Source organism: Hyaloscypha bicolor (assembly GCF_002865645.1).
Source record: "Hyaloscypha bicolor E unplaced genomic scaffold K444scaffold_182, whole genome shotgun sequence".
Classification (NCBI taxonomy): Eukaryota; Fungi; Ascomycota; class Leotiomycetes; order Helotiales; family Hyaloscyphaceae; genus Hyaloscypha; species Hyaloscypha bicolor.
The window spans coordinates 4,702,292-4,727,653 of NW_020194684.1; the positions used below are offsets into that span (position 1 = coordinate 4,702,292).

Consider the following 25,362-nt stretch of genomic DNA (forward strand, 5'->3'; position numbering starts at 1 on the left):
TTTTTTTGAAGCGATACCAAATGTTACTAGTGCTGGCGATAAGGGTGGAGCGCATATCGCAGAACGGCCAAAAGAGGGTTAGTTTGATGAACAACCCCACGAAGCCCTGGGACGTCAGCCTTCAGCCAGCAATAATAGCCTTTTAAACTCGAGAAAAAACAACGCTACATTGGAAAGCACCCACAATGCTTCTTCTAGACTACCAGAACGTCCTGATTCAATCTGTTCTGACTGAGCGATTTTCGGGGTGAGCCTCCAGACTTGTTTCCGCATCTGACCCCTCTAACGGTGCCTCGTCCAGTGCCTCTCCCGTCAATATCGACCAGACTGTGTCGGATTTCGATGGGGTAACCTTCCATATCTCGACTCCAGAATCCAAAACCAAGATCCTCGTTTCGATCCAAGTCAAATGCTTCAATGAGTTGGTGAAATATGGTGCGCAGGAGGTACTGGAACGAGAATACGGCCCATATGTCGTTGCCCCGGAAAATGGCTACAATTTCTCGGTGCAGGTGGACTTGGACAGTCTCCCTGATGACAGAGGTAAGGTTCTTCTCCTTTGTGCCGGCTCTCATTTGAGTGCTGATATGAGTCCACCGCCAAGAAGCACGAGACGACCTGATCCGGAGGGTTTCCCTATTGAAGCGAAATGCAATGGCTGCGCCCTTCGAGCACGCATTCGACGAACATCACAAACTGCAGGAGGAAGCTTCTAAATTTACTTCAGAAGAAGCACCACAAGGTGTTCGAGAAGGGGGCCAAGTAATGGCTATTCATTATCGTGATGAAGAGGCAATCTACATCAAGGCAAGCCACGACAGAGTCACTGTGATTTTCAGTACAATTTTTCGGGAAGAAACAGATCGAGTGTTTGGCAAGGTCTTTATTCAAGAATTCGTTGACGCAAGGCGGAGAGCCATCCAAAATGCCCCGCAAGTCTTGTTCAGAACAGACCCTCCTTTGGAGCTACAAGGGGTCCCTGGCGTTAAGGACTCTGGAAATGGCGAGATTGGCTATGTAACCTTTGGTGCGTGGAGATTACTTTCGTTGTGGACCCATGCTAAATTGCTTGCAGTCCTCTTCCCAAGGCATCTGACTCGACAGCGACGAGATGAGGTTATCTCCCACATCCAGACATTCCGCGACTACTTTCACTACCACATTAAAGCCTCTAAGGTGGGAAACACGCCCGAACTTTGCATGTTTGATTCTGACGAATACTAGGCGTACATCCATTCAAGAATGCGCAGACGCACCGCGGATTTCCTACAAGGCAGGTTTGATCCTCCGAACAAGATGTTGAACGCTTCTGCTGACACAAAAAAGTGTTACGGAGAGCCCGCCCGGAAAACGAAGAAAAGGAAAGAAAGACAGCCAGCGGACGTACGTTCAAGGTGCAGGGGAGCTGAAGGAATTGTCAATGACAATTGTGGCCCAAAAATTCAAAATTGTCATGATCATGAGCACCTGCTGCACTAAGTGCACAAAACTTGACCTAAGCATGATCTACCCCCTTTCGAGCTCTTCAATTCCATTCTGCTTCTTCTCTTCCCTACTTCATTTCCATTTTTCTACCCGATAGCACTTTCTCTTCCTAGTTGATGTGATGATTGCTTGTGTAACATGAAGCCGAGTCTTGCTGTCTGTAGTGCGAAGTTGACCTTGAAGCTTGCCAAAATAATGAGGTCTAAAATGAACTGGAGATATCAAGACCAGGAACTAATCTGCCTGCCAGTCGACTAGACCCAAATTGCTTTTCTTGCAGCTAAGAGGCATAAATCTTCCACCCAACTGTAACTTATTGCAAGGCATTATCAAATCAAAAAAGTGGAGATGAACACGATTGTTGCGCACTCAGGGTTCCTCACACACTCGTTCTGCCATGTGGGAGTCAGTGACTACGAAAACACCTTTGTTACTTAAACCGTACCAATTAGCTTTTCATACGGTAATCCCTTAATACGAAGCTCAGAGTTTGATGTTGCCAGAAAAGGCGACAGGAACTCAAGAAATATCACGTGATCAGCATGTGGTAAAATTGCCCCATTGGGGCATGGTGCAGCCGCTAATTAAGCGAGTCTTCGAAATCATATATGCACGACGAACGACGAGAATGATTGATTCTTCACCAGTTCACGCCACTCCATCCAACCATGTCGGACTCCGATTTTGACACGATCAGGAAGCTGCAAGCTGAGCGGAATGCCGCTTCTGCTGGTAAGAAGGGATCAAAGACATTTGATCCGTCAAGTCAGCGAACTGATGTCTCCACGAAGGCCTCCCTGACCGAAAGCTTCGACACGTCCCTTTACGAGCGCGACGGAGGGGACAAATTTGCAGGCTACAACACATCTATAGCTGTGGCAGATGGCGATGATGATGACGCTATGGAGGAAGACACGAGCAGGCGGCTGGTCGGTCAATATACAGCTTCGAAGGAGCAGATGAATGAATTCGCCCACGGCAACGGAGTCGAGGAGGAGGACATCCTTTTAGGCAGAGAGAAGAGTGCACGTATCATAGATCGTGAGACTGAATACCAGAAGCGACGTTTCAACCGAGCTCTAACTCCAACGAGGGCGGACCCTTTCGCTGCGAATGGAGCGGCTGAGGATGGAGAGAGCTATCGGGAGATTATGGCAAGAAGGGAATTTGAGAGGGAAGAGGAACGGGTCAAAAGGGCGATCGAGGAGAAAGCAGCAAATGGCGAGACGGCTCCCCACGTAGCTACGCTGACGAAAGAAGACAGTGGCTCTCCAAGCGACAAGGACAATAAGGATGCCGGATCCACAGATGTCGTCCCTGCTGGCCGCAAGAGAAAGCAGAGATGGGATGTTGCTTCGGAATCTGCTGATGCCGCTGCTCAGTCTGCAGAGTCGAAAATCAAACGCTCACGATGGGATCAGACACCTGCCATTGGTGGCGCACCCGTTGATGAGACCCCTCGACGGCGGTCAAGATGGGATCAAGCACCCGCTGCCACGCCTATTGGCAATCAAGGGTTAGTTACACCGATGCACCCTTCGCAAATGGGAGGTCCGGTGATGCCAACAGCCTTTGGTACCGATATCTCGATGCGCAACGCTCCACTTTCAGACGAGGAGCTGGACATGATGTTGCCTAGCGAGGGATACAAGATTCTTGAGCCGCCTCCTGGATATGCCCCCATTCGCACCATCGCCCAGAAACTCATGGCCACTCCAGCTCCAGCTGGAGGTGCTTCCGGCTTTGGAGGCTTCATGATGCAGGATCCGGAAAGTGGCAGGGCCCTCGGAAAGCAGCTGCCAACTGAAATACCCGGAGTAGGAGATCTCCAATTCTTCAAAGCAGAAGATATGGCTTATTTCGGCAAGCTTACCGACGGAAGCGATGAGAACGAAATGACTGTAGAGGAGTTGAAACAGCGAAAAATTCTCAGACTCTTGCTAAAGGTCAAAAATGGCACCCCACCGATGAGAAAGACCGCTCTTCGTCAGCTCACCGATAATGCCCGCCAGTTTGGTGCTGGCCCTCTTTTCAAGGAAATTCTACCACTTTTATTCGAACGGTCCCTAGAAGATCAGGAGCGACATCTACTGGTCAAAGTCATCGACCGCGTTCTTTATAAACTTGATGAACTGGTTAGACCCCACGTCCACCAGATCTTGGTTGTCATTGAACCACTCTTGATCGACCAAGATTATTATGCACGGATGGAAGGTCAAGAAATCATCTCCAACCTTAGCAAAGCCGCTGGTCTCGCTCACATGATCAGCACCATGCGACCTGATATTGATCATGTCGATGAGAACGTACGCAACACTACCGCAAGAGCTTTCGCTGTCGTTGCCAAGGCTCTTGGCATTCCTGCCCTTCTTCCCTTTTTGCGAGCAGTATGTAGAAGCAAGAAGTCCTGGCAGGCACGACATACTGGCTGCAGAGTCATTCAACAGATTCCGATCATGATGGGCTGTGCTGTTCTGCCACACCTCAAAGGCCTCGTCGACTGCATCGGCATTTGCCTCCAAGATGACCAAAGCAAAGTGAGAACACAGGCAAGCTTGTCTATTGCAGCACTAGCTGAAGCAGCTCACCCATATGGTATCGAGAGTTTCGACGATATCTTGAAACCCCTCTGGATTGGGGCAAGGTACGTGTGTTTTTTTTCTTTTTGTCTAACTGGATTGGACTTGCCCTCTATGGACCCGGACACCTTGAACACCGGATGGGACCTCCCTCTGGATGGACCTCACTTAAGAGTACTTTCCGTCTCGCCCTCTCTAACACTCTTCACCAACTACTGTCACCATCTTCAGAGCTGGCAAATTGACGCTGTCGATTCGTACGTTCTCTTGCTCGATGTAAGTATAATATCTATAGCAACTTAGGAACCAATGGCTTACATGGTGTCTAGATCCAGCTGTCAGAGTACAGTCAAGCTGCAAACTTGGCCCAACGCCTCCAGAGAGCTTTGATCGTGAACCACTATCGCTTTCAATGCAACAGACATCCTCTCACTGGTCTTGCTAATGACCTAAATCTGTCTGAGCAGCACACCTGCCAACCAAAAGAACAGCCTCATTGGTCAGATCCTCCCAAGTCAATCAATCTTCCAGGACATCGCCTCTACGGTCTCCATTACGTTTGCTCCAGGTCTTTGGGAGACACTTCAAGCTGCTGCGCCGCCCACTATCCAACATTTCAAACTTTGCGTTCCCCTCTGGACACCGATCGGCTTTGGGCTATTTTTCTCGTTCAACTCGAGAAACCCTCTTCCCGACCGAAGATATATATCGGTAGCGAGACAGAAAAAGATTGACGTCCACAGACGAATTCTCAATTACAGGCGAGGCGACAACTTACCCGACTTGGTTAAAAAAGCTCTTAAAGAAGGTTATAAGATCACTCATGTTGGGCTAATCTGCTGGATCCCTCTTCCACTGATGTCCCTACAACCTTCGATCCGTATCTTGTTCGTCACTCTTGAAGCTGCATTCTCCTACATCTTCTGGGCAATGCGGACAGTCAATATGGATTATGGCATGTCTTCAATGTGTCCTTAGGACCGTTCCACCCTGGAGTACGACGGCTGCTGCACCCAGTGTTGCTTGACCGAAACAGTCTCCGGCGACTTCAAGCTGCTCAACGCTACGAGAACAACCAAGCATCCAATAAGACCTCAGAACGCAGGATTAGAAAAGCCAAAACATTCTATTGCGCGCTTTGCAAAGTCTCCAAGGTTTCACAATACAGTTTAGATGAGCACAACAAGACTGAATCCCGCCTCCAGAAGGCCACGGCCCTCGCTGACCTAACAAACCCCACAAATGTACTTTTTGCAGCGTTGCTTTTGAGACATTTTAGCACTTGAAGAGGCATAATCGCAGCGGTAGGCACCTTGCTGCCCTGTCGAGCTCCCAGCTCGACTAAAAGCACTCCCTGGAACCTCTTTTTGGACCTCTCCTTGGACTGGACTCATTCTCTTTACAGTCAATAACCTCTCAATATCGCTAACTTGTTTTTTTTTAAGGAAGCAACGAGGCAAGGGTTTGGCAGCTTTCCTGAAAGCCGTTGGATTTGTTATTCCCTTGATGGACGAGGAGTATGCAAATTATTACACCAGCCAGATCATGGAGATTCTGCTTCGCGAGTTCTCATCTCCAGATGAGGAGATGAAGAAAATTGTGCTCAAGGTGGTTTCTCAGTGTGCAAGTACAGATGGTGTCACAGCTGGCTACCTAAAGCAGCACGTCTTGGACGAGTTCTTCCAAAGTTTTTGGGTTCGACGAATGGCCCTGGACAAGCGCAACTACAGACAGGTTGTCGACACTACCGTTGATCTTGGTCAAAAGGTTGGCGTCAGTGAAATTGTTGAGCGGATCGTCAACAATTTGAAGGATGAGAGTGAAGCTTATCGGAAGATGACAGTGGAGACGGTGGAGAAAGTCATTGCCAGCCTGGGTGCTGCAGATATTGGAGAGCGACTGGAGGAACGACTGATTGACGGCATTCTCTATTCCTTCCAAGAACAAAGCGTTGAGGATATTGTGATGCTCAATGGCTTCGGCACGGTTGTAAATGCCTTAGGGGCCCGATGTAAGCCTTATATTCCCCAGCTCGTCAGTACAATTTTGTGGCGCTTAAACAACAAGTCCGCAACTGTGCGACAGCAAGCCGCCGACTTGATTTCGCGCATTGCCATGGTCATGAAGCAATGTGGCGAAGATGCCCTGATGGGCAAACTTGGTATCGTCCTCTACGAATACCTTGGAGAAGAGTATCCGGAGGTTCTCGGTTCAATTCTGGGCGCTCTCCGCTCCATCGTCACAGTTGTTGGCATCAACCAGATGCAACCACCGATCAAGGATTTACTTCCCCGCCTTACACCCATTTTGCGAAATCGGCACGAAAAGGTGCAGGAAAACACGATTGACTTGGTTGGCCGTATCGCGGATCGCGGTCCAGAAAGTGTCAACGCTAGAGAGTGGATGAGAATTTGTTTCGAACTCCTCGACATGCTTAAGGCTCACAAGAAGGGAATTCGTCGAGCTGCCAACAACACTTTCGGATTCATTGCGAAAGCAATTGGACCACAGGACGTGCTCGCGACGCTGCTGAATAATTTGCGAGTTCAAGAGAGACAATCGCGGGTTTGCACTGCTGTGGCGATTGGCATTGTTGCGGAAACATGTGCACCCTTCACTGTCCTTCCCGCCCTCATGAACGAATATCGAGTACCTGAGCTGAACGTCCAGAATGGCGTTCTGAAATCACTCTCCTTCCTCTTCGAATACATTGGCGAAATGGCAAAGGATTATGTCTATGCAGTCACGCCTCTGCTTGAGGACGCCTTAATTGACCGGGACCAGGTTCATCGTCAAACTGCAAGCGCTGTCGTGAAGCACGTTGCACTGGGCGTGGTTGGTCTTGGTTGTGAGGATGCAATGCTTCACTTACTGAACTTGCTGTGGCCCAACCTCTTTGAGACCAGTCCTCATGTCATCGATCGGGTTCTTGAAGCCGTAGATGCAATCAGGATGGCTATTGGACCGGGTCTGGTCATGAACTATGTTTGGGCTGGACTTTTCCACCCAGCACGAAAGGTTCGCGTTCCATATTGGCGAATTTACAATTCTGCATACACCCAAAGTGCGGATTCGATGGTCCCATTTTACCCCGACTTGGACGACGAGCAAATGGTGAGACACGAGCTGGCAATTGTTATTTAAGTTGGGGGTGCAGAATAGAAGGGAGGCGTTTCTGGATGTGTGATTAAAGGGTGCTAGTGAGCTGGAGGGAGGGTAGTTCGCTGGCTGTATCATAGGGGAACCAATCTGAAGTTGAGAAATTTGGAGTGCGATATTTCTTTTCTTCTGTTCTTTGTTTCACCCCTCTCACCCCGCGCTTCTTCTACTGTTGAGCCGGCCTGTAGCACCACCGACAGGCACACCACATCCTTACGGCCTCTCCTGTACTGTACCCAGAACTTTGGGGTCGACTGCTACACCCGCTCCTGCATTTCCATTTCGCACGGGCGTCTGATGGGAAAACCGTGACACCAGCATTCCGGAGGTATCCAGATGCTCGGTATATCGATTTCCTGAATGACGGTCGGCGACTGCAAGGGAAAATAGGAGGCCTCCTTTGCGGCGGTGCAACCTACTCTGTCCAACTTTCCTCTCGTGCGACAAAACCAAGTGGTGTTACCATCATCACCAGGTAGTTTGATGCTGGTAGCAGAGTTGAGCACAAGATCCATCCTATCCCAAGCTGCTGGGACGGTCTGCGGGTGGGGGCTGTGCCAAAATCAAGTGGAACCCCGTCTCGCGGAGCCCGCAGCACGTTGGTTACATTGTGTATTGGGCTGGAAATTGGAGAATGGAGATGACTTCAGAAGTACCTTGAAGACAGCGGACCTCACGTGCCCGGAAGAAGTCGTTGCTGCCTCAGTCGCAAGGCTCCAATGCAGCAGGGAAGCCCAGCGCCCTGACCCTTGACGGCAATGCACCCCCATCGAACTCCCTGGTAGCCATCCCTGCGAGGGCCGACGCCACCTACGTCGAGGGGGGGCAGCCCTCCACGAGTGCGCGAGTCCACGTCGCACAAGATTCCCAAAGCAGCTGCATCCCTTCCCTCATCCGCCCGGACGATTTGGGCCGCTGGTTGGCGCACACCGTCTCCCCTCACGGCCAGTGCCAGTGGTCAGTCATGGACGGAGCACGGAATAGCGGAGCGGAGTGCGGAGCGGAGTGCGAAGTGAAGTTTAGACTTGAGCGAGCTGGAGCAAGCTTGAGCAAGCAAAAGTAAGCAAGAGCATCGCCGCAACCGCGGTCGATGTCATTGACAAGGGGCTGGCAAGGTCGACAAGGTCGACAAGGTTGCTGCAAACACCCACCGTTCGAACATTGCAGGGCACCACGCAATGGTGGGGCCTTTGGACCCTGAAAAAACTGCTCTCCCGTTGGTGCTTGTCTGCTCTGCCAATGATGCACCGCAAGATGAACGCATACTTTGCGCCTTGCCCGCGCCAGGGTCCGTGAATGGTTTGCCTCGTCGAGGCATGATGATGCTCCAGCGTCACTGCTCCCTCCCCCCATCTCTCGAACCGCTTGTCTCCAGCCGTTGCCGCTTCCCCTGAAGCCCCCCCCCCCTCTGCTCCCTTTCCCTCTCCCTTTTTTCGTGTGTGGTGGAAGAAGCCGACGCGTTGTGGGAAGCGCCGAGCGCGTTGGAATGAAGGCATTGAGATCTCATCATACCATGGTAAGGGTTTGCTCCGCCACCACCACAAAAGCCCCCAGGGTCCTTGGAACCAGACATGGGGCCGTTGGCTTCTTTAGGCTGCGGAACAATCTTTGACAGCCAGCCCTGCTGTTTCATGTTGGTCTGCCCCCCGGCCAGCTCTATCGTCATTCTCTGCAGCAGCACATCAGCAGCATCTGATACCCGGCCCTTTGCCTCGTATCAGCGCTGCGGCCGTTGCAAGTTGCCAAACCCCAAGAAATGTCACGGGATTTGCCAATCAGCCAACCCGTGGTCGGCGACCGTGGCTTTTTTGGGCGCTGATCGGCGTGAGCGCACTGGGGATTTTCGGTTTTGCTGGTGGGGTTCGCCCGATTTTTTAATTTCCAGTTCCACAGTTGCGACGGCGGTAAGGCCTTGGTAAGTTGGTGAGTGAAGAGACCCTGGGGTGGAAGGCATGGCTGCTGGATAGAAGTGCTTGTCAGCGTCACAACGACTGAGTTGGAGTGCTTTATTGTATTGTATTCATTATATTAATCGTCGTAATGACAGTGCTACAGTCCTCTTCAGGCTATAGGGGTATATCTAACGAGAGTAAGAAATCAGCACCTAGTAGTACAATAATACCCCAGTACAAAGCCCTCGCCATATCGACGTGTTCGCTAGTCGCTGCTAACCTTCCTGAACGCCTGTAAAAGCAACACTCCCGAGGAGTGATTCCCATTCCCATATGACCGTCCCAGACCAAGGACGCTCTCTTAGTGAAAGTATTAGAACCGAATATTCGTCTAGAGCGGCATAACGGAATCGTAGCATTAAAAACAATCAATTTCCCGCATAGTGGATATCAACTCGCAGAAGGGATATCGCCAACCGCAAAAACTCAAGGGACAGATGCGTCTTCCGACTTTTTGACCGACTTTTCGTGAAGTGTCTAAGTGACCAGAGACCGCGCATATCAACAAGTCACCGCCGATTTTCGTACAAGTTGAGCGTGAGGAAGCTAATCATCCGATTGATGGTCTTCAGATCCAGCCTCCGAGCGGGCTTCACCCTTGTGGACTTTGCGATGTCTGCGCAGGTTCGAGACAACGGAAAAGTGTCGCCCGCAGCCTTCAACTTCACATGAAAATGCTACTCCATATTAGTACATAATTGACTGAAACTGCTAAGCAGAAAACTTACGCTTCTCTCCCGTATGACTGTACATATGTGTTTGCAACGAACTGGGTCGCGTAAATCGCTTGTCGCAGACTTTGCACTTGTGCTTCTTTTGTGTGCTGGATGACACTTTGGAACTAAACTGGCCCATCATCGATTGTGGCGCAGGAGGGATACCACCATTGAGCAGACCTGAGGGTCTCGGGAGTGTCCGCGACGAGACCGACTCAATGTCTGACCCCGCATTCGAGTAATCGCTCACGGAGGAGTCAACAGAGCCGCCAAAGTAAGACGGGTAGTTGCTCGTTGATGATATTGATGAGCTGGTTGAATGGGTTGTCGTGGGGAAGCCGTATGAATCGCCCGATCCTCTTCCGCCACGACCTTGGGGTCCATAGATGTTGCGTGGAGTGGCGTTTTGGCTCATGGCGATCATCCCTCGGCTGGCATCAATCGCCTCGCCGAAGCTTCGAGTCGACTCGTTTTGTAGGCCTCTGTCACTGAAGTCAATAAGGGAGTTCTGGCGTTGGAGGCGCTGCGCGTCTTCCGACAGGTCGAGGAAGGAAGTTGAGGGCACTGACGGTTGTGATAATCGTCTCGAGTTATCTTGCTGCTGGAGGGCGTATGTAGATCGTACAGGTGCTGGGGCGTAGCCCATTGAGTCGTAAGGGGTTGATGTAGGCGCATAGGCATTGTGCACCGGCGAAGTAGCATTTGCGTATCCAGTTTCATTCCCATATCCAGTTGATACAGAACGGTTTGGACTCAACAAATCTTGGGGCATGGTGAGTAAATCCTGCGAACCATAGACATCCGCTAAGAGAGGGCTACCTGCTGATGCCGTGGTGATGGGTACACTAGCATAAGATCCCAGGGACACATTGCTGTTCATCCGGGCGTGTTGCTGCTTTGCAAGGCCATCGAGTCCCAGATTGGGATTGAGGTGGTTGTGAGAGGAAGCATAAAGGGTGTGGCCTTGAGCGGGAGCTGAAGTCCATGGGTTGGTAAACTGAGGGGAGTTGGAGTAAGGCATGTGGTCGAAGTTCATGCCGCCGAAGCGTTGTTGATTGTCGATGGTCATAGTCATCTTTTTTCAAAGATGATCTATATCAAATGCGACAACGATGTGTAGATTCTCCAAGGAGAATTACAGTAGTAGTGTCAAAGATGCGTGGATCAGATGCAGGATCCCGAGGAAGAGCGTGTCAGGTCAGGCCGAGGTGAGTTCGCACGAGTTGGAGAGACGATCAGTTTCGTCTTGGTGGGTGGGATCAGCGTTCTTATGTGCTTGTCGGTAGAGAAGGCGAGGTCAAGGGTCCAGGAATCTGGTTGGTCCCCAGATCTGTTGGAGGTAGTCCTTGGGTGAATGGCTTATGATTCGTCTGATGAAGGATGGCGAAGAGGGCGGCTTATGAACTGCCTCTCCTTGAACTCTGGGATGGAAGAGTGAACAGTGGGGCGTGGACAAATGTGTGATGTCTTCAGGAAAGATCGACACCAGACAAGTAGTCTCTTTTAATTCCCTCCTGCCGCTAAGAACGTGCTCCTACTCGTGAGGTGGGGGAGTGCAAGGTTCTCAATTCGAATGAGCGGAGGCGTCGTTGGAAAATAAGCTCATGAAATAGATCCACTTCGAGGGCGTAGTGAAGCTGTCAATATCTATCCGCAGTCTGAAGATCGACTGGTAGAGAGATGCCAAAACGTGTTTGTGGTCGGATGCAGCGAGATCACGCTTGGGGACTTGGATGAGAATAGTGATGATCAGAGGCCACGGGGTGATTGAGGCCTCTGCGTCGTGTAGTCGGCGGTATTTCTTAGCTGGTGGTACTTTAGGGGCGTCGTTGGGAAGAAATAATGGTGATGGAGAGAGACGACGTGAGGATACGGGAAGTATATGGACGATCACCAGGCCGGGGGCAAAGATGCTTTACATAAGATTTCCTCATAGGTAGGGGTATGTGCTATCTATGATGGAGGTTCGGCAGGGATGCGGGTGCCATAAACAAAAATCCCGAGCAGCTAGCTGGGACGCACGGTAGTTTGAGCAGGCCAAGATCGCGGTTGCACAAAGTGCGTGTAGGACCAGCTCAATGGACCGACTAGCATGGTGGAAGCAGAGCCAAAAGCAGAATAAACAAGTGCAGGGCCTCCATATTTGCTCAGATGGCGGGCTGGTCGAGTGTGAAGCCGGCGCGCCTCCACAACGGGTATTTCAGAGTTCCTCGCAGAGACATGCGGAAGGTCTTTTTTAGAGCACCCACCAGTGGGCAGCCACCTCCGCGTGAGGCGTGAGCGAATAGCAGCGACGGCACACAATGAATAAGAAGGGGGTGTGTGTATCAAGGCAAGGTGGGCCGTGGGAGTTTCAAAGGATCGAAAGCGGCCTAGGGCGCCACTCGCTGTTCTGTGCTGCCAGGCCCTCAGGACCTGGAGAATGTCTGACCAACCCGACTGGATGGGCCAGCGTGCCTGCCAGCCCGCGCAGCTGCTTTGGGCGGGTGGAATGGATGTGCACGACGATTGCGGTAATGAGGGCAGCCATGGCGTAGGTGTACAGCAGTGTGGGAGGGGATTGGGACGGTGACGGAGCTGCTGATGCCATGGCAGCGCGAGGTGGCCAGCAGTGTCCGTAGTGACGGGCACAGGCGGGCAGGGCAGGCTTTCGTGCTCCTGCTGCTCCTGCTGCTCCTGCTGCTCCTGCTGCTCCTGCTGCAACTGCTGCAACGGCAACAAGTTGCAAGTTGACACTACTATTTACTTCCGTCGACTGACGTACAGGGCAGTGGGCAGTGGGGATGTCCAGCGGGTGTGGTGTGGGAGGAGTCCAAGTCCAGTGATGCAGCGACTGGAGGCAGCGATTCTGACTGGCCCTGTGGCACTGGAGTGATGTACGTGCAGGGGGCTGCTCTGCTCTGCTCCTCCGCGCTGCTCTGCTCGTCGCTGGTCACAGAAATCGCAGTTCAGACGATGGACCCCGAAATGACGCTGGCCAGTGGCCACACGTCTGGGGGGGCAGGGGGCGCGCGGTGTGCCGTCGAGCGAGTGGAGTAGTGGAGTGGAGTCACTGGAGTGTTGCCAGAGAAAGTGCCAAGCAGAGGACAGACAGACAGGCAGGAAGGCACTGGCTGGCAGGCAGGCTCAGAAATGCTGGGGCCGGGGGCTTGCCAATGTCGGTGGCGTTTGCAAGCGTCCCCCTAGCCAAGCCTCCTGCCCGCCCCCCTGCCATCCTCCCTGCTCGAATCGCCGTCCGGCGAATAATAATAGATTTAAGCCCTGGCCGAACACTCCAAATCCCAGATAGGCCCCAGTACGAGCATCAAGATCTCTCCCGCATCGCTCTGGCAGCAAGCAGTCCACAGGGTCCCCTCCCCCAGTCCCCCAGTCCCTCAGACCCCCCGGCTGGCTCCGTGCCTAGTCCTCTTCGGGGCCGTTCACGTCTGTCTGCTCCTTTGCCTGCTCCTCTGTCTGTTCCTCTGCCCAATAGTGCCCAGAGCCAAGACGAGCGGAAGCTCTGTCCCAGCCGGCGTATCAGCGGCCAGCAGAAGTAGGCCCACCTGCCCCACCATCAAAAAGCCCCCAAACGCCTCGTTCAAGCCACGCTGATCCCGTCCGCCCTTTCTTTTCGGTCTTGGGCTCTTGGCGCAATTCTTATCTTCATCTCAGGCTGCGAGCAGTTGGCTTGTTGTTTCCCCGTTCGTTGTCTCTGCTCCAACAGCTAACGCAAGCCTCTCCCTCTCCTGGCTGCTGATGGCGTCTCTAGTCTCGCCCGCTAGTAAAGTAAACTGCTGAGGCCGTTTTCTTTTCCGCCCGCCCGCACATATAATCGCCTCGGCAGATGGGCGTGTGGGGAAGGAATAAAGCATGAATTTCTCAGTCCAGATCCACAGGAAGAACAGAAGCGGGCCAATCAGCATTTCCCGGACCCGTTCTCCCTGCACACCGTGCACATCTCGCGGCCCGGATGGATGCTCCCTATTACCTGCCTCGTTTTTGACTCCCCCATCGTTCGCACAAGAATGGGTGCCACGGGAGCAGAGCGAGCCTGACAGACGTCTTCATCGCATTTTCCATCCGCAAGACTGCCCTACTACCTGTTGGGAAGAATAGATCCGGGGAATCGCTTTCCTGAATTCCTTGAGATGTGTGCCAATGTTTGGATAGAACACCAGCCTCACAGGCTGGGCGCCCTGACTCCGTGCAGCCAGCGCGGGACGGCAATCACAGCAGGGCAGCAAAAACTCCACCACAGAATCCGAATGGGGCTGTTACACAGCGCCTCTCATTGGTGGAGAAGGTTGGAAGGTGTTCCTCCTTTGCATTGCTTTTGCCTCGTTTCTTTTGAACCTGCAAGCACATGAGTTGTCGGAGTTCTATTATTCCTCCGATAGCTGCTTGTTTTCCGATTTCCTGAAAATGCCGGAATGGCGACGTACAGACTTTTGGCGTGAAAGTTTGTGAGAATTTAACCGGAGATAGCAATAATAGGATAGAAACGTCTTGCTATTGGATATGTTGGGGCTTGCCCAGCAAATCCGGATGTCGTGTATATAGTTTCCGGGTCTTGTTTCCGTCCTACTTACTCGCTGGCTCCAGTACTAACTACTATTGCGAGGTGGCGCTGCGCTTGCAACGAAGGCAGAACTCTCAGGTCGCAGGTCGCTTTCGATCCGTCGATGGCGAAATATGGGACTTGCTTTGGCGTGCCGCCAATCTAGCCTCTCGGTCCCTGAGACTATTGTCGTGAATCGTGATTTAACATCTCAGATCTCACATGACTGTACTTAGCTGCGGAGTATTGGGGGCGGGGGTATGCCGGCCCGAAAGTCTCCTATTGTGGTGATTAAACGCATCCGTTCTTTTGGCTCTCTGGACCGAAGAGGAGAGAAGAGTTGCGATCTTGTGAGACTTTCCGGATGTCTCAATAGCAAAATGTGCAGATCAATAACGTTGATGCATCAACTTCCCGCTGGCCAGTGTCGGCCCTTCTTCTCCACATTTTCTTTTTTGCGAGCGGTGGTGAAAATAAGGTAGGGCTTTGACGTCTGGCGCACAACTGTGGCTTGCCCTCACTCGGCAGGGGAGCTGGATGAGGGGATGAGGGGAGATAAGGCCGAGGAAAGGCGGAATGGCGTCGTCGTTCCAATGGGGGGGATGTCAGTGGTGTACGGCATGGCGCTGCGCTGCGCTGCGCTACCGCATTGGAATGGCGAGCTCGCACAAGCAGCACGAGCAGCGAAAGCAGCGAAAGCAGCAGAAGCAGCAGAAGCAGCACTTATTCATGCAGCCAAACTCAAAAACAGGCAGGCGCCTTGCAGCCCTTCCTATCGCCTTGCGACAGAACGGACCTTGGACTCGGAGCTACGGTAGAATTCATGACGGGTAGAGGAACGGCCTGCAGCAATTCGAGAGGTGCCGGTGCAGGCAGTTGATGCCGCAGAGGCCTCATCGAACGATAAAACATCACAGGCTCACAGCGCATCGCGACCCAGTGTCAGGCGGCCGGAGGAAGGTCTGCGGAATGCGGGAAAGTCGGGCCAGCCACTCACAGCCTGCCGTTCTTGGAGAGGCGGTCAGCCCCCTTTTTCCACGAAGACGTCACTCCGCGATCCTCAATGCGGCCGCAGCCAGTGAGAAGGGCGGGATTTGGGCGGAGAGGAGAGCGAGGAGAGCGAAGCTTTGGGGGGGTGTGGACCCTTGCTGCGATGTGCAGGCCAACCCCTGCTTCCTCCCCACCGGCCTGCGCAAATCAGACGCCGCTTGGCTCTGGTGACCTGGTTCGTTGTTGTCGTTCGTTGTCGTTCGTTGTCGTTCGTTGTCGTTGTCTTTTGTCCTTTGTCCTTGTCCTTGTCTCTCGTCTCTCGCCTGTGGAGTGTGGACGCTTCAACGTTGACGTTTGTCTTGGCGTTTGGCTTGGCGTTTGGCTTGGCGTTTGGCTTGGCGGTCAACGTGATTCCCCGTGAAGGCTGACTTACTCAACGCCACTCTTGATTTTGATTGAAGCCTTTGAAGGTTCGCCCAGCTGCCTCGCTCGCGGAAACACAACGGACATGCAAACCCCCGGAACCAGAGTGCAGTACGGCAGTCATTTACGGTACTGGGACACCAGTGCGACCGGGGACCGAAGCTCGGGCATCGCTCCTCGGTCTCTAAGGCTTCCAAGTCTCGCGCTTGCTGACGGTCCCAAACTTCACCAGTTATCAAACTGTGGTTCCGATGGACGCACCAGCGCTTGTACCTGCCTGCCTGCCTGCTGCACTCAAAGACTCAAAGACTCAGAGACTCAGAGACTCAGAGACTCAACCTCGGACATCCGAACTCGGCTTCCGCGTCGGAACGCTGACCTGGAAGGCTCTGACTCGCTGATGGCAAGCGGGTGCCAGCACGAGAGTTGAGATGGCCATTCCTCCATCAACAGCCATGCCACGCCACCGCCAACGAATCTCAACGCTGGAGGCGGAGACTGGCTGTCCGAGAGGCCATTGCAAAAGCGCGAGACCCCGATGAGCGTTGGATGCAGCCCAGCCTAGAGCCCGCAGATACGGGGACACGAGAACAGCAGAGCTGGCAGGCGAGGCTAGGTCAAGCCAGAAGAGAACAGACGAGAGGGAGATCGATATCGTGCATCGCGCATCGCGCATCGCGCCTCGAGCACCGAGTATCGTGAATCGTAGCAGGGGTGGGCAAGAGCCGCGAGGTTGTGTTGAGAAAGGGACTCCTCGAGCCTCGGGGTCAACAAGGGGTAATTTTTCGGCTAAGGCGGCACGCACCTGATAAATCCGCACCCTCATCAAGCCCCAAGCCTGCTCCCCTTGTTATTTGTTATTGAACTTGTTGCCCGCCAGAGTCGTCCCAATAATCCGTGCTGGACGGTGGACTCGTCGTTCACACGGTTGACAGGAAATTGGGAAGAAGCTCATGAATCATGATGCAAGGCTCAATCAGCATCTGTGCGAATTCTGAACTCTAATGGCTGTTTGCTGATCTGATGTGATATCGGAATCCACTCCCACAGTCCTCCTCCACTCCACTCCCACTCCCCAGGTCAAAAGCGGTGATCCTCAAGGCATGCTGCCATGCTAGGCCATGCCTGCCCTGCCCGTGCCTGTCAATCCCAGCGCACGCCCCACCTGCCCAGTCTGCTGCGATATCCTAGAGGACCAGAGCTCCATCTGGACATGCCTTCGTGTGCTTGGCCGGCCCTATCTCCCAATTGCCGGGGACGAGGCGCCGTCGTTGGCCCTGTGCAGACGGGAGATCAGAGCTCCATGTCTGTCGCGCCCAGCCCCCCAGCCCTCCAGCCTTCAAGCCCAGCTCAGAAAGGGAGAGAGCTCGCAGAGTCGCAGCAGCAGCAGCAGCGGTGAACCTTGCCCAGATTCATCTCATCAGCCCATCGTGCACCCCCCCTCCCTCCCCCCGGCCTCGACAGCCCCGCCTTGCTGGATTGAGATCGGCCGAGTGTTTCAACTTCACCAACCCGCTCACCTTGCGGTTAGGGCCGGTGGATCGTCAATGCGCTTTGTTTTTCCGGGCCTGGGCGCTGGGGCCTTCGCGAGATGATCCCCCACCATCTGAATGGAGGCGGATGAGGCCCCCCCCCCCCCCCCTGTCGCCGCTCATTTCCTTCAACCACAATCCTCCTCTGGGCTCAGGCCAAAACCGTTGGCGATCTACACTTCAGACCGCGGTTTGAGATGAGCTTAAATCTGAATCGCCCGAGCATCTCGCCGAACGTGTCTTGGAGTCACGAGAAACCACGACAAGCCCAACAACGTGCCGGGAGGCTGGAACGCAACTTGAGATAAAATGAGCTGAGCGCTGTCAGACATGGTTCAGATTCGGAATAATAATCCCATACCCGCCCTGCGCCTCCACCACCTGTTCTGGTCCAAGAAACGAGAGACCATTATTGATGTGTACATGGATACCTATTCGAGAAAATATCATGACCCGCCTCAACACTCGCCCACAAATCACCAGAATGAGCCCTTCGACATCGGCCCTATTTTGCCTGTGATATCTCAAATCTCAGTCCACATCATGATGATCTTTGGTGTTCCTGGAGAAAGGCGTGCCGCGTGCGATGTTTCCTGGCCAGACCAACCACAATCTCTTTCTTGAAGTCTTGGACATTGCTGCTCGAGATGACAAGATACTCCGACAATAATACCGGATGTTTCCTTGCATGGCAAGAATGAGCAAGGGAGTTGCAATAGTGGATCACCCCGATGTCACGATCCGAAAACTGCAATGGAGATTTTTAAATTATTTTACTTCATTTCATTTTTTTTCTTTGCTCGAAAACTGCGCAAAACGTCCTTGACACATTTATACCATTCCAACATACATGGGGTGTGACCTCGAGTCAACCCTCCTTGCAGCCTGATGACGGGACCGCAAAGGATTTATCTTACAAAGAGAAGATCGAGTGATGAAAATAAAGGGGTAGTAGCTCTAAACATTAGGCTCTCCGTTGAAGAAGGGAATAAGGTGTGAAGCCATAGATCCAGCAATTTTTGCTCGTCGTGAAAGAGGCCGTGAAAGTGCTCGTGTCGAGGCAAGAGCGCACTGCTCTATGTAAAAACTCCGAAATGTATGCCGCAAAAGATCGACAAGAAGAGAAATGGCCACCTGGCCTATCCAGAACGCCGTAACCAAGCCGTACGCCGCATAGAATCACCTCAAATCATGGCGCTTTGTTTTTCCACTCCGCTCCGGCCTTGGCCCAGAGAGCTGAAGAGTTGTTCGGGTGGGACTCTCGACATGCCACCGCTCCGGTCGAAAGCGGATACTTGTGAGTAGCCTTCTCGCTTTTTCCGGATCCGTTCAGCGATGACACCGGCCACGACGAGAAGGAAGGTCAAGGCCAGAGCGATGCCCAGGGCGATGAGAACAACGAAGCCTTTGGCAAGATGGCCACCTTCACGTATGTTAGTATTTCGATCATGAGATCCGGGAAGTGAACATACCTGGGCTGGAAAAGAAATTTTGGTTTTGCGAGAAGATTTGAGAGAGACTTCCAGCAGTGTTGGCAGCGGTAGTTGTGAGTGCGAAGGGCTGGAAGGTCGTGCCATTAAAGAGAGCTGAAGACGAATCCCCAAAACCTGGGAGATTCAATGAACCAGTGACTAGTAGTGTCTCGCTTGCAGGAACGAGGCTGGTGGATGCGTGGTTCTTGCTGAGCGATAGGACTTGAAGGCCACGAATGGTAGAACCACTGCCCAAGCCTGCGCTGACCGAGTTCCAATTCGTGCCGTCGAACTTCATGAGGAAGGTCGAGCCATTCATTGCAGTTCCTGCAACCCAGAGCTGCGATGCGTCACTGTTGGCCGCTGCAAGAGCGGTGACGGGACCAGGAATCGCAGTTGCTCCAACCCCGGCCGTCCAGTTCTGAGCCTTGACATCGTAGGTTGCGAGAGAAGTATTGGCTCCGTTCACAGATAGAGCCCCACCAACAACGAGACTGTTCTGACTTCCCCATACCATTGCATTCGCGACGCCACCGAGACTGCTTCCCGGTCGATCCCATTGCGAGGCGGAAAAAACACAGACAGCTGGACAGCTGAGTGAACCAGCAGCGGAGAAGCTTCCACCAACATATACATCGGCAGAGCTTGGTCGAGTAGATATGGCATTGACATTCCCTCCAGCAAGAGCTGGTGGTTGGGTATTGAAGGACGACGTAATCAGATTGAAGGAGATCAAGCCGTTCACACTCCCACCATTTACGGTTCCAGTCAGAGTTCCTCCAGCATAAAGAGTATCTCCCTGCAGAGCCAATGCCAGAATGGTCGAGTCTTGTGAAAGCGAAGGACCAACACCAGTGACCGTGTCAGAGTTTGATCCGTTTATGAAGACGAGATTGTTGACATTGGATCCATTAGTGCCTGTCGCGGTAAAATGGCCACCAAGGATGGTCACATTTCGTCCTCCGTTATTATAGAACAATCCGGTAACAACGCCACTGATATTTTGGCTGCTCGTTGCACGCTTCGAGAGGCTACCTGATGTTTGCGCTGTTGGCTGAATATGCACTGGGAAAGAACTGATTCCTGAAGATAAAGCGACTGCATCATTGGCGCTGAGCTGTGACGAGGACAGAGAACCGGCGAAGACAGATCCACCGCCAGGAAGATCTGCAGACGCCGTGAGTACTCCATTGATGGCCATTGTTGAGGTTGGTAAATTTTGGAGCCAATTGTTTCGAGATGGCACCCAGACAGCGAATCCAGCGGCAACTACTGAGCCGTTACTTCCAAAAGAGAGAATCTGGGTGAAGTCTCCTGTGAGGGCTATGACAGTTTCCGGATGGTTGGAGGTAATGTTCATCAATAGAGGAACAATGTTCGTCACCAGCCCATTCACACCCGCACCAAGAGCGTCCCAGGTGTTCTTCGACGTATCGTAGGCGGCTACGTTGTTTAGGCCGATGCTTCCTCCAGTGCTGGTGTTTGAAAATCTGCCTCCAACGTAGAGTAGTGAGCCATTGAGGAACATTGTCGTGACTTCGCCGTTAAGGCCACTTCCACTTAGCGTGGTGGTCCCAGATTTGCTGACCGCAAATATATTGTTGAACGTGCTGGTGGTGAAATTTCCGCCCACATAAGTCGTGTCTCCCAAAGTTTGCAGGGCATTGACTCCAGCACCAGTTGGAAGGCTCGCCCCAGCCTGATCAAAGGTTGAATTGGCGAAGGTCGATGTATCCACTACTGCCTGCGTGGGATCATACTCAAAGAGACTGTTTAGTCCACCACTCGGGGAAATAAGGGCAAAGCCGACTCGGTGAGCGACAATTGAGAAGTTGGTTAAATCCTGACCTGTAGCTGGCGAGAGGGTGACAGAGGGACGGAAAGTAGCACTCCCAGCTTCGATATATCCGAAGTATATTTGGTCATACTTATCGAAGTTATTTGTCTGGAAGATTTCAGTTTGGAACCCAGAATTGGTCATCCCGGATGACATGACGCCCGTGATGTTGACCCTGCCTCTTGTGGTACAGGTATTGTCTTGAATACACCCGGGTGTATACATGTTGACCGAGTAATTTCCAGACTGCTTGATGTCTGGCAGGAAAACAACGGATGCAGACTGAGAAGCTGAAAGAGAAGCTGACAGGTATTCGGAGGAGCTCTGTTGGGAAGGAGTGACGACCCACGGCCCAGTTCTGGTTACGCTCGACGCTATTTGAATTCCAGCGCAAGTCGGCTCGTTGAAGTCGTCGATTGCATAAGAGAAGATATCGTCCTCGAACAACTCGATTCCGTCAAGACCACCCCCCTTGCCATACCAAGCCGAGATATCGATCTGAAACCCGTTCATCCCAATCACGTTGACGAAATGGAAATCCTGAAATTTTACGCTCGAGTTGCTGCTCAGAGGGCATTCAGATGTGCACGAAGCGTTTTGTCCCGTTGCCGGATCGATATAAGTGAAGTTCATGATACCATTGATTGGGAACGCCGTGTATCTCCATGTCTGAGTTCCTCGGCCATCTTGATGAGTATTCCAGAGCCTCAATTTTGTAGGTTGAAAACCGAAGCCAAAAGAAGCCTTCCAGAAGCCTGGGGTATTATCAGCAAGGAGCCAAGTGTTGCCAGCCCCGTCGGTGCCACTAGTCTTGCAGACAATGTTCCTGGGATCGCTGAAACCTGTTGCTGAAGTTGAAGAGCCACTTGTGATGTTTCCCCCAGAGATGTTGATGACCTGTTGATCTGGAAGACTGGGACCTGTAGCGTTTCCCAAGCCCGTAAATGATCCCCCAAAAATAATATGACCATCGGACGCCTTGTTGATGGATGTGACAGGTCCATTGAAGCCAGAGAAGGGCAGGTTTGTCCAGCCGGCGGTCCCAACCCAAACAATGGCGTTTGTCGAGTTTGCTGCTTTGAAACTTCCTCCCACATACACGGTGTTTGTCGCTTCATCACACAGTAACGCAGACACCTGCCCAGATAATCCAGTGAGTGGTGTTATGGCGGAGGTATTCTGATTGAACAATGCGGCGCCTTGCGACTCGATGCCACCCAAACTTGTGAAATTCCCTCCCACAACCACACCGGCCATTACTCCATTCTGCATTATAAAGGAGCACATGGCCTGAATCCCTGCATCCGCCAATGCCAACGTTGCAAAGCCGCCATTCGGAAATCGCCCGAGCACGGATTGGCTGCCGTTTGTGCTGAATCCATTTTCATTCTGTCCCTCGAACTGATAGAGTGAAATGCCACTGAAATCGCCGGCCAGACCAACTCGACCCAAGTCATCAAGATTAAGATTAGCGGGTGGTATGGGGTTGAAGGTGATGGCTTGGGCGAACGGTCTAAGGTATGTCAATAAAACAAACAGTCGTAATAAAGGAGGTCGATTTGCATCTGATGGACACAGCCATGAAGGGAGCTTCATTGCTGGTCCAAGGAGCGCCAGAAGCGCTGTGAGGCCTTGAACCTCGGACAATGAAGTCGTGTAGCTCGGTGGCTGGGACGGTCTGATGCTTCACTTTTGGCGAGTCATCGAACGCGACTTTATTCCATCACTGAAAGTATCGCCCGGATCCCTGCACACCAATTGTCTGCGATGAGCTCGAGCTCAATCGTGTCGCAGGTCGTTGTAGAAGGAAAGAACGTCGTGGGGAGGCGAGGTTGAAAGAAGGTGTGCGACCGCAAATGCAAGAGTGAGGAGTCGACTCAGTTCGCTAGAGTGCAGATTAGATCAAGCCACCGACAAATTTTAGAAGCGATCGTTTGTTGACCGCGTGAAGGGCTCCGGGGGACTGTGGAATGCTGTCTTTCGTGAGGCCTGGCCGTTGAACCGTTGAACCGTTGCCAGGGCGAATTTGAGAGGGAAGATTTGCACAGATGGTGTTGTTGTGGTGGTCAAATTTGCGGTGCTGTGCGTTGTACCTGGGCTAAAGAAGGGGCCCAGGATTTGTGCAGTTTGGTCCGCGAGCCGCGTTGTGAACCTGCCGATTAAGTCGCACGAGTGCTGGATGCGCAGATGGATGAGGTCGGGAAGTATCTGAGTGTATGAAAGCGCAGAGATGTTCGGATTCCTAAGGAGTGTGGAGGTCGTCGACGACCTGCTTGTTGCGTCAGGTTCCGTTCGTATTCTTGCGTCAAAGAGGGGGGAGGGGGTATATTGGATTGTGTTTATGCAGGACTTACCGAGTAAACACGAGACAAATGTTCGATTCGAAATGAGTGGCTGGCTGTGAAGTGGTGATGATTGAACTGAATGTGCGACGAGGTCGAAGTTATTCCATGGTGAGGAGTCTTTGAGATGCAATTGAGCAGTCACGAGAACGGGACGGTTGGTGAGTGCACAGCACCAGCGCACCACCGGCCGGCAATTTCCCAAATTCGCCTCTCCTCAGCTGCGGTCTTCGTCTCGTCTCGCGACTCTGGCCTCGCCTCGTCGTCTGCGCAAGATTCATCTGAGATCAACACTTGCGTCTCGCCTTTGCTCATGCGCACGCACGGTCCGGATGGAGGCCACACGATGTTTGAAGTTGTACGCTGGTGGAAACACAGCGGATTCGATCTGAGCCGACTTGACCTTACTTGATCCCCTTTTCATTGCAGTACTGTACAGTATCCCTTTTGACTGCAAATTTGTTGCGTGCTACGTGCACATGCCAACGATTCCATCATAATCTCCTGTCTAGTTGGCCATGGCCTTGCACCAGTGGCCTTGAAGCGGTGACTGGCATTCTCAGCTGGTTGCTACTTGTAGTTACATTGAGCATCTCCCGCGAGCAGCCAATCAGAGGCGCCACAGCCGCGCAATTCGGGAACCTCAAACCACCAAAACGTGTGCTGGTAAGATCGTCCTCCACAACAAGCTCCGAGTGGCTGGACGCATAGTCGGGCCAGGGCTGTCAGGCTCAAACAACCGTTCTAACGTCACGTGTAAAACTTTTCTTGCTAGGGGAAGTGTGTTCTTAACAAGTTTGTGTGCCTTGGTGCTTTTGTGTGCCAAGATAGTGTCAAATGGAAGGTCAAAAGCTCGATGTGTCCCCTTCTGATACTGTGTCGAATGTTCTGCGTCCCAACAGATGATGCAGGGCTGAAATGCTTTGGATACGGCTACTTTGGTGGCTCGTACAGACAGAGTTGGCATTCCGAATGCTATAATCAATACTCTATGAAGGCCTTGAGACGACTTGGAGTTGCATATTGCCTCTCGACTTAGTGTTGTGGTGCCTGAAAAGATTTTGGCTGGTTACGTGTAAAGATGTGCCTCCGTACAAGTATCCGCCAGTGTTCAAAAATAGTAATTGTCGCAGTTTCAGCGTTGGAAGGAGCACCCACGTGTGAAGTCCCGAGGTCTTATGCCAGACAGGGTTCTCAGGTTGAGGCTGATGGATATATTCACTTAATACGCTACACAGAGACGTAGGGCAACTTTTCTCCTTTCTTATTCTTGGTGATTTCTTGATGTCTTGGGGAGATGAGATCGTATCTCCATCCCAAGGACGTAATACTTGGCGTCGAGCATAAACATATACTCCTTGCTCCTCGCCGCTGTTGAATCCTTCAGGAGCAACCGGCCAACCTACTCATCTGTGTCTCAAAAACCACGAAAGAATCATCCTTCGATCCCGATAAACTGGGTATCCTTATTTTGTCTCGGTCGTGGCAGCCGTTCGAATCTTGTAGTCTCGCGGGCTCTCATAATCCTGCGGGTTCCCCTTCCACATCCCCCGCTTCTTCCGCTTCGCTTTTGCCTCTGCTTTCCTATAATTCTCCTCAAAGTCTCCAAATTCAGCCCCCTTCTTAGCCTCATACACTGTAGCCAACCCTGCTCTCAGCATCTCCTTTCCTACATCTCGGCGGAAGAGAAACCTCCTCACCCACACCGTAGCAACAACTCGTTCATACTGATCACGCTTGTAGATGTACGCCCGCACTCTTCGATTCAAGATGTAGTTCTTCAGCCATTCCAATGCTTCAGCAGAATAGGGTTGTGGGGGTTTGCCAAAATGAGCCCCTTCCGGCGCGTCGATACCGGCAAGGCGGACATGAATCTAGGCATGGGGATGAGCTCAGTCAACATTTTGGGTAGGCTAAATAATAACTTGCCGTTTTGCCCTTTAAGTCTGTCCTTTTCTCTGGTATTTTGCGTCCTGGCAACCATCCCCAACCTGCAAGCCTTCCACCCGGCTGGTGGAAAAGATGGAAGTTATCTGCATCGCCAACTCTTGCAACTGTGCCAAACAAGCTCCTCTTCCTAAAGAAGCCTGGTCGTATATGGGTAGCTTCTGGGATTCGACGCAGGTACGAACGGTAGACTCGAACGGACATGAGGATTGTTGTAGTGAGGAGAAGGGTGGGGATTAACGTCCTTGGGTCCGTGTAGTGCGACCAATCTGTGGCGTTGAGTTTGTCTTCCCAAGAGACAGGGCGTCTCTTTTCATCGCCGTCCCTCTCGGAATTTGAAGACCGTGGTGGCCATCGCATTGTGTTGAAGGCTGTGGAGGGTGTGGGGAAG

The 25,362-nt window shown here is 52.4% G+C and overlaps 9 protein-coding genes across 9 annotated transcripts; 5 read left to right on the top strand and 4 right to left on the bottom strand.

Moving 5' to 3' along the window:
- The first annotated feature begins 130 nt into the window (after positions 1-130).
- Positions 131-1,833, top strand: K444DRAFT_620856 (P34-Arc-domain-containing protein). The gene is made up of 6 exons (XM_024881791.1): positions 131-247; positions 302-543; positions 605-1,027; positions 1,076-1,176; positions 1,225-1,273; positions 1,327-1,833. The coding sequence occupies exons 1-6, from the start codon at positions 186-188 to the stop codon at positions 1,407-1,409; spliced, it is 960 nt and encodes a 319-aa protein (XP_024728665.1). The 5' UTR covers positions 131-185; the 3' UTR covers positions 1,410-1,833.
- A 320-nt stretch (positions 1,834-2,153) lies between these two features.
- On the top strand, positions 2,154-7,208 carry K444DRAFT_647764 (ARM repeat-containing protein; the record flags this gene model as incomplete). Its single annotated transcript, XM_024885378.1, has 2 exons — positions 2,154-4,129; positions 5,510-7,208. 2 exons carry the CDS (start codon positions 2,154-2,156, stop codon positions 7,206-7,208), a joined length of 3,675 nt encoding a protein of 1,224 aa, XP_024728666.1.
- Positions 7,209-9,721: 2,513 nt separating this feature from the next.
- K444DRAFT_637019 (uncharacterized protein) lies at positions 9,722-10,966 on the bottom strand (the record flags this gene model as incomplete). Its single annotated transcript, XM_024884072.1, has 2 exons — positions 9,722-9,852; positions 9,904-10,966. 2 exons carry the CDS (start codon positions 10,964-10,966, stop codon positions 9,722-9,724), a joined length of 1,194 nt encoding a protein of 397 aa, XP_024728667.1.
- Positions 10,967-12,765: 1,799 nt separating this feature from the next.
- K444DRAFT_637020 (uncharacterized protein) lies at positions 12,766-13,427 on the top strand (the record flags this gene model as incomplete). The annotated part of the gene is made up of 2 exons (XM_024884073.1): positions 12,766-12,905; positions 12,959-13,427. 2 exons carry the CDS (start codon positions 12,766-12,768, stop codon positions 13,425-13,427), a joined length of 609 nt encoding a protein of 202 aa, XP_024728668.1.
- Positions 13,428-15,368: 1,941 nt separating this feature from the next.
- K444DRAFT_239952 (uncharacterized protein) lies at positions 15,369-16,007 on the top strand. The gene has a single exon (XM_024871294.1). The coding sequence runs from the start codon at positions 15,492-15,494 to the stop codon at positions 15,837-15,839; it is 348 nt and encodes a 115-aa protein (XP_024728669.1). The 5' UTR covers positions 15,369-15,491; the 3' UTR covers positions 15,840-16,007.
- On the bottom strand, positions 15,913-16,815 carry K444DRAFT_239931 (uncharacterized protein). The gene has a single exon (XM_024871293.1). The coding sequence runs from the start codon at positions 16,665-16,667 to the stop codon at positions 16,176-16,178; it is 492 nt and encodes a 163-aa protein (XP_024728670.1). The 5' UTR covers positions 16,668-16,815; the 3' UTR covers positions 15,913-16,175.
- K444DRAFT_240676 (uncharacterized protein) lies at positions 16,766-17,494 on the top strand. Its single transcript, XM_024871296.1, has one exon. It carries the CDS (start codon positions 16,963-16,965, stop codon positions 17,434-17,436), a length of 474 nt encoding a protein of 157 aa, XP_024728671.1. The 5' UTR covers positions 16,766-16,962; the 3' UTR covers positions 17,437-17,494.
- A 1,063-nt stretch (positions 17,495-18,557) lies between these two features.
- Positions 18,558-22,278, bottom strand: K444DRAFT_543699 (cellular morphogenesis protein; the record flags this gene model as incomplete). The annotated part of the gene is made up of 2 exons (XM_024875983.1): positions 18,558-18,796; positions 18,846-22,278. 2 exons carry the CDS (start codon positions 22,276-22,278, stop codon positions 18,558-18,560), a joined length of 3,672 nt encoding a protein of 1,223 aa, XP_024728672.1.
- A 1,768-nt stretch (positions 22,279-24,046) lies between these two features.
- Positions 24,047-25,362, bottom strand: K444DRAFT_620863 (SNase-domain-containing protein). The gene is made up of 2 exons (XM_024881792.1): positions 24,954-25,362; positions 24,047-24,898 (listed from the first exon to the last, which is right to left on the bottom strand). Exons 1-2 carry the CDS (start codon positions 25,329-25,331, stop codon positions 24,491-24,493), a joined length of 786 nt encoding a protein of 261 aa, XP_024728673.1. The 5' UTR covers positions 25,332-25,362; the 3' UTR covers positions 24,047-24,490.

Coding starts and splice junctions, on each gene's coding strand:
- K444DRAFT_620856 (XM_024881791.1), top strand. CDS start 186: ATGCTTCTTCTAGACTACCAGAACGTCCTGATTCAATCTGTTCTGACT. Junction 248..301: donor CTGACTGAGCGATTTTCGGG/GTGAGCCTCCAG, acceptor TGCCTCGTCCAG/TGCCTCTCCCGTCAATATCG. Junction 544..604: donor CAGTCTCCCTGATGACAGAG/GTAAGGTTCTTC, acceptor TCCACCGCCAAG/AAGCACGAGACGACCTGATC.
- K444DRAFT_239952 (XM_024871294.1), top strand. CDS start 15,492: ATGCGGCCGCAGCCAGTGAGAAGGGCGGGATTTGGGCGGAGAGGAGAG.
- K444DRAFT_239931 (XM_024871293.1), bottom strand. CDS start 16,667: ATGAGGGTGCGGATTTATCAGGTGCGTGCCGCCTTAGCCGAAAAATTA.
- K444DRAFT_240676 (XM_024871296.1), top strand. CDS start 16,963: ATGCCTGCCCTGCCCGTGCCTGTCAATCCCAGCGCACGCCCCACCTGC.
- K444DRAFT_620863 (XM_024881792.1), bottom strand. CDS start 25,331: ATGCGATGGCCACCACGGTCTTCAAATTCCGAGAGGGACGGCGATGAA. Junction 24,899..24,953: donor CAGACTTAAAGGGCAAAACG/GCAAGTTATTAT, acceptor CCCCATGCCTAG/ATTCATGTCCGCCTTGCCGG.